The following is a 6,926-nucleotide window of genomic DNA, read 5'->3' as shown; positions in this document are numbered from 1 at the left end:
CCCGCTTTTAACATGAAACCTCCTAATTTATTTAATTTCTAGTAATCTGCTTTTATAATACATTTTCCTTTGCTTTTATGGTAAATTTTTTGGTCATTTGACCATTTTTTCATTTAACTTTTCTAAAGTTGAATTTGACGTTATTTCAACATATCAAAATATTATTTTTTTTTGTTATCATATTGATCTTCTCCGCTTTAAACCATTTGATTGGACTTGTATACGTAACTTGCGTTCATAGATAATATTCTCACAACACTTAATTCTGATTTATTATTGTCAGTGATTTTTAATAGTTTAATATTTTATTATGGTTTGTTCACCGAAACAATCAGATTTATTAATATGTATCTTTTATTTGAGTTTTTTTGTGTGGATATGTTTTAATCTTTTTCTTGTATGATATTTTGTATAATATCAAATGAATATTTTATTATATCAATGGTTATAAAATAATATTTTTAATTATGTGTTTAATTTACAAATTTTATTATAGTTTTAAATATTTTCTCTTTTTAATAAAATTGTAGCTATTTTTGCATAAAAGAATTAAAATAATAAACAAGCCCAATTTTTAGCCTCTATAGTCCACTCCCCGTTAAGATTTTAAATGATTTTACACCACTAGATGAAATGTCATCACAAAATCACAATCTGTTAAACAAAATATATATCAATCACAAAAACAATGCTATGTAGCCTATAATTTTGGAGAAATTGCCTCTACACCTGTCTTATAATATAGGCATCTATGCATGAACAAGAGCTTCACAAAAGGGATGCCATGCTGTTTTTCCAGCCGTAGATTCTTCGCCTTGTGCGGGGAGGAGTAAAGCTGAGCCCGAACATTTCCTTCAGGGCCTTTCCTTGCTCTACGAACCTAATCAGTTTCGCAACAATGGTGGCACTGTCTTTTACATGGCTCATATCCTTGTTATTGCTCCACAACTGATTCACCAGCTGGAGCCTTCTCTGCTTCGAGTTCAACTCGATGCCCCATTTCTGATACAGTTTCTCTCTTTCGTCTTCCGTAAATCTTTTTCGCAACAGCTTGCTCAAGGTTTGTCTCTCGCGGCGAAGACTTCTCACACTGTGTAGACATATGAATAGATTGGCAAAAGTTTATTTTAAGTATAAAATTGATGCAATGGATAACATATAACTTGCAAGGAAAGTAACACAACAAATAAAAAATTTCTAGATTTTCATTAGTGGTTTATGGATATGCAACACACAGTATCCAACATCCGATATTGAAAACGAAGACTACTCTATGTCAGAGTTTCGAAACTGAGATATATTATTATATATGTTATGTATAATACTGTAGTAATAATGTGATATAAGTTCCGGTTTTGACTTTTGACTAGGAAAAGTTGCAAGAGAGAAAGAACCTTGAAGCCAGTGTGAGAATGCGACCATCTTCAATGGCTTGATTTCCTCCAGAAAATGTTTCCTTGAGAAAGGTAAGTCTCCTAAGCTCTACCTCCATGTAAATGGAATCAGTTGGATCACCTTTAAAGAGCAGGAAGAAGTATGTTCTGTGAACCAACGAAACATTGCAAGCTTGCCAAAGTTCAAGTATTGCTCTCTGCGGCCTCTCAAATTCCAGAGGCCAATGCAGAGGAGTGCTTGATGCTGAATGCATAGGATCCAATCCGACATCTTTCATACTCCTTCCGGACTCATCCGCTTCTAGTCCCGTGCTCTGAACCTATGACGAATGTACCAAACATTTTCAAAGAAAACAAATGACACGTTGCTCAAGTGCAAATTTTAAAGTTTTTCCAGACAAGGGAGGGAAAATGGTAGGCAACTCTCACCTGACCATTAGCAAGTTGCTTCTTCAATCCTGCAACAAAAGTATGAATGCTAGTAATATCTTCATCTGCAGAAGTCTTGATGGAAGCACACCCAAGAGAAGATTGGGAATTATTCCGAGAGAGCACTTCATTATTGGCACCAAAATCTAGAAAATGGAACTTCTTTTGGTAACCTTGTGGTCTTCCAGGATAGTTTTTCTCCAACCCAGTTAGTGGGGTGCTTTCGAAATGTTCTCTGTTGGCATAAGGAGAAGATGTACCACCCATGACATCTGCTCTACAGCTCCAGCTCCTACTCAATTTCAGGCTTCTAGAACTTGACAAATCTGCGAGTTGAGCATCTGGGGATGATTTATCAGAGCTGACAAAAGAATCAATTGTCTTCTGTACATGATGGAGTCTCTGCTCCATTGTATCAGATGTAAAACCATTTTGGTTATGATTTGCTTCTCTATCTCCATTCATTGGAGTAGGCATTGTTTCATGGTCGGTCCCATCTCCATCTCCATGAAGTGTCAATGCCGATATTCCTTCACTTTCGACATTTGGTAAGGCTCGAGATTGAGAATTATAATCCCTCCCTGATTCTTCAGGCTCAATACACTGAACCTCTTTACAATATTCCTCGGGATCATCAGCAGTTTCACGAGGAGTCTCGTCAAGACTTTGACTAGTATCAGACATGGAATGATCTTGATGATTGTTCAGAGGCTGATGATAGGGCTCCTCAATATTACTCCCACTCTCTGTGTCATAACCATTGTTTGAATTAAAATTTTGAACATGCACATCCGACCGATTAGAATCAGCCAAACATGATAACTCTGATGCTGAATGGTCATCTTCCCATGCATCCCCTGCTTGTTGATTGGGATGGTAATCAAGCCTTGCCTGATCAGCAAAATGAAAGAAGGGTTAGAGGACGAAGATGGAACTATTAACAAGAGATTAAGCAATTAAAAGAAATACTATAGCAATTAGAACCATATTGAGTGAATAGCATAACATGTAATGATACAGAATAAAGGCAATAACACATACCCATTGTCCTGAATTTTGATAATTTCCAATCTCCCTTAGCAAATCATCCACCCGAGATTGAGCAAGATCACGTTGCTTAATCAATTCTCTAATATCCTTCTCCATCTGGCATAGTGCAAAGTCGACAATCGATGTCAGGAAGTGACGAAACTAAGGAGACAACAGTGCAGGAAGCATTTCAGCAATAAATATGTGATATGTAACAGTAACTCATTTTGATTCAGGTACACATGGTAGCAAGTCCAAGTATATCTGCAAATGAGTTTCAAAAGCAAAGCATAACCTTTTGAATCTGAAGGTCTTTCTTTCTCAGTAAAGCTGCATAGTCATTGTTTGATGGAGTAGAAGCAGGACTCTTGAGTTCACTTTCTAACCTGGCCAACTCTCTTTGCAAATGCTTAACTAAGGCCTTATCAGACATGACCACATTGACCTGTGCTTTTGTATTAACTTCTTTTGCACAACAAGCAAACAGAAGTGTGTTTCTGGTTTGTTCAACATGGCTTCGAGCAGGACTCAAGGTACATATGATGGCAGCCCTGGCATTACCACCCAAAGAAGGCTGCAGTATACGTGTCAGCTTAGAATCTCTGTAATTGATATGTCCTTGCCTGCCTTTACTGCATCCACCATACAACCACAATCATGTAGGTGAGAAAATTTTACAAGAAATTGCCTTCTGCAAAAATTATCAAAATTATGTATTTCAGAACAATTGTTGTAACTATTACAGAAAATAAAATGAGATAACCAACTGAATTGAAAGAACTAACATTAAAAAATATAGTAATATCGTAAAAAATGATTTAAATATTAGTGCCATTGAGAAAGACTCATCTCTGATCCTCAATAAACCATCATGAAACTATGATCAAATTCTCTGTTTCAATTTAAAATTGAAAAAGTAACAGCCAAAAGGAAAAATGAATACAATAAAGCTCAAAGTAAAAAAAATAACCACTTCAACAATAACCAGCTACACCCAACAACGAATTTACATATAGAAAATAGTCTGTTGCAGATGGTTGAATTTTAAAAACTAAGAGCACTAAAAAATTATGATGATCCGGCCAACCTTAGCTTGCGAACAACAGTTGACAGAGTCAGTAAACTACGATTTATATGGCAACCCTCTTTCAGTCTTTCCCCAGTGGATAATGACTGAGATGCTCGCTCACTTCCAGCCAGATCAACAAAACTCTGCATTCAGAAAACATCTTTGCATGACTTAACAATTTCAGGAGAGATACTTATTCAGTGAATTGCAAAAGTGAAAGTAAATTCCATGAGCCATACCACACTAGCTGCAAGGGTTGTTGAATTTTCTTTTCCTAGGAACTCACGGGCAGAGCTTTCAACTGTCTACAAAAGTTAGAACTTATATTACAGTATGCTAAAAAGGGAAGGGAAAAAACTCAACATCACTACACAAGATATTTTCAATTAAATGTTCAAGCAAAGAAAGAAAACATACCAATCTTATAATTTGATGAGATCTGGAGCTTCTCTCATTCAATGAGGTCTCTCCTATCTTTCTTTGAGCTGAAACAATGCAATACATTAAAAAAATTAACGATAATACATGAAGGTGCATGGGTGCAACATCATCCTGCAAACATGGGACTATTTCAAATGCTTTACCTTCACAAATGGCTAGGAGTTCTTTCAAATGGTTCCAGTCCCTCAGCACTTCCTCCGTGACCTTTTCCACAGTGGTTCCTCTCTGATGAAAATAACTTGTTAAATCGGACATAACTCAATAAACTGATAGTAATATAGAAGTTGGTATTCACCTCAGGATCATCACGCAACCTAAGTTGAGTGTTTTCTGAATTTAGGAGATCCCTAATTGCTTCATTGTATATCTCAATTGCTGAGAACTTCAAAACAAATACTCTCTCCTCATGCTACAAGGACGATATCCATATTATGCAAGTAAAAACTTTAAAATAAAGGTATGGGAAAAGTGCAGTAAACATGGTGGAACTAAGATGAGTTAAACTTTCATTACTCTGTTTATATAATCAAATATATCTGCAACACTATACTCGGTTATTCCAGTCATGGTGTATGTCTTCCCACTGCTAGTTTGCCCATATGCAAAAATACTAGCTATGGAACAAAAGGAAGAAAATGTGTTAGAAAAAAAAAACCCCTTTCCCCCCCCTCAACAAGTAGTTTATAAAAGAGAGAAACACCAAGATGCCAAATTGCCAATAACCCTACTTACAATTAATACCACTAACAACTGAAAGAGAAACCTCCTTGGCTCCTTCCTCATATACTTGCTTTGTCAATGCGTCACCCCGAAATACTCGATCTGTCCCCAACATAAGAAGGTAGAAAAAAGGGACAGCAACATAAGTCTCATGTCAGAAACTTTATTGATCAAAACTGCTTCTAAATCACCAGCACATGACAGAATGTATCCATACAAAAAGAAATCAAGATCTCGATCATTTAGATGGCCTCGCCAATTAGCCAGGCATTTTAAAGGATAAATTTGGTTTTTATTTAACCATATCACAACAAAAAAAGGGTCCCAACTTCAGAAAATATGAGTTAGAAACTGGGAGTTGGTTATAGTTTGAGGCAACCATAGATCGTTTGATCAAAACCAACATGAGAACAGCAAGAATTTGCTTACCAAATGTATAGGCAGACGGAAACGTGGACCCTTCACGGAGGGTGTTCCGATATAGGATAGTACAGTCATTGATACACTCCCAATCAGCAACTTCATTTGCTATAATTTCCTTGTCATTCAAAGGCCTCAGCCTCACCACAACTAGAATCCTCTCTTCACGAGCACCTGCCATTTGTGCCTTCTGCTCTTTCTCCAACTTCTTTAACTCTTCCCCACCAATTGCTCCCATTTTTTGTACTCCACTTTTCTAGTTACTCACCCTACTAAACGTTAAATCGAAAAAAGACACATGAATTTGCAGATTCAAAAAAAAAAAGAGGAAAAAAATCAAACTCAAGAGATCAAATACACATCTCGCTCTTGCTTTCCTAAAAAATGCAAGACAGTTTTCAAGTTAACAGCAAGTTGTTGGGGTTGCCAAATGTAATATTAAGCTCAGGCTCATCTGTTCACAACCATAGACTATCTGCTAAAAGAAACTAATCGTGGTTGTAAATCCAACTAAATATAGAAAACGATCTACGAGTGCAAAGGCTAATTACTGATTATATCAGCAAGAATGAGCTAATCATAAGCTTTATCCAACCTACATGAAAATGATTTGATTTTAGATATGATATTTTATTTTTAAGGTTAAACATCAATTACATCAAACTTCTTTTAAAAAATGAAAAACAAAAACAAATGTCAATGAAGCTGGTAGTTAAGATGAAAAGCTCCATTGCTTACACCAAAAAAAAAATTTATTTTTAACTCTTGACGGAGCAGAAACCTTTCCCCAGTGGGCACCAACTATGCTTAAATGCCAAGCAAAGAAAATCTTCAACTTTATACTCAAACAAATAAAAAAATCTTTTCATTCACTTTCTCATTTCTACTCCTTTTCCTCTTTTACCTCAAAACGAAAATGGCGGTTCAGTTAAAAGAACTAATGAGTATCAAGTTTAGTACCAAAACAACGTCGCTTTCCCTCCATTATGCTATGATCTGAATCTTTAATTGTACTTCCACCTCAAAACTCGAGCTCTGCAAAATCCAAACCGAATAAAATCTAATAATAGTTCAAAAACAACAATTTGATTCCCAAAAAAACGATAAAATATGTGCATTTAACGTAAGAATCCAAAATCTATGGATTTTTAAACGTTGGCAGTAATCAGTATCAAGCAGTAACAAATTTTCCAAGGGTTAATTTCTGAATTCAGATATCAAAATGACAATAAAAATAAAAACAAAATCTCACATAAAAAAAATCCACTTGTCAATACTTAATGAACTAAATTTAAACTATTTGAACTTAAATTAAAATTTAAAGAAATAAATTATTTTTTTAAAATAAATCATCGGAGAGGAAGGGCACAGACTTGACTTGGAAGAGCGAAAAACTGAAGCGTAATACAATTTGCTATGATTTT

The 6,926-nt window shown here is 35.5% G+C and overlaps 1 protein-coding gene across 5 annotated transcripts; it reads right to left on the bottom strand.

Annotated features, from left to right (window-relative positions):
* Positions 1–655: 655 nt before the first annotated feature.
* LOC120134621 (kinesin-like protein KIN-7E) lies at positions 656–6,926 on the bottom strand. 5 transcript variants are annotated; one of them, XM_039151064.1, is made up of 15 exons: positions 6,876–6,925; positions 6,463–6,537; positions 5,512–5,774; positions 5,095–5,184; positions 4,876–4,976; positions 4,658–4,771; positions 4,506–4,587; positions 4,339–4,406; positions 4,161–4,226; positions 3,940–4,064; positions 3,148–3,484; positions 2,865–2,969; positions 1,824–2,714; positions 1,395–1,714; positions 656–1,090 (listed from the first exon to the last, which is right to left on the bottom strand). In XM_039151064.1, the coding sequence occupies exons 3-15, from the start codon at positions 5,738–5,740 to the stop codon at positions 769–771; spliced, it is 2,850 nt and encodes a 949-aa protein (XP_039006995.1). In that variant the 5' UTR covers positions 5,741–5,774; positions 6,463–6,537; positions 6,876–6,925; the 3' UTR covers positions 656–768. The 5 variants fall into 5 exon arrangements, with proteins under 5 accessions (XP_039006995.1, XP_039006996.1, XP_039006994.1 ...); XM_039151065.1 differs by having other exon boundaries at positions 5,512–5,771; XM_039151062.1 differs by having other exon boundaries at positions 658–1,090; positions 6,407–6,537; positions 6,876–6,926.

Source organism: Hibiscus syriacus, unplaced genomic scaffold (genome assembly GCF_006381635.1).
Source record: "Hibiscus syriacus cultivar Baekdansim isolate YM2019G1 unplaced genomic scaffold, ASM638163v2 tig00110597_pilon, whole genome shotgun sequence".
Lineage (NCBI taxonomy): Eukaryota > Viridiplantae > Streptophyta > Magnoliopsida > Malvales > Malvaceae > Hibiscus > Hibiscus syriacus.
Note: the sequence above shows the minus strand (reverse complement) of the source record. Positions and strands in the feature narration are given on the sequence as shown.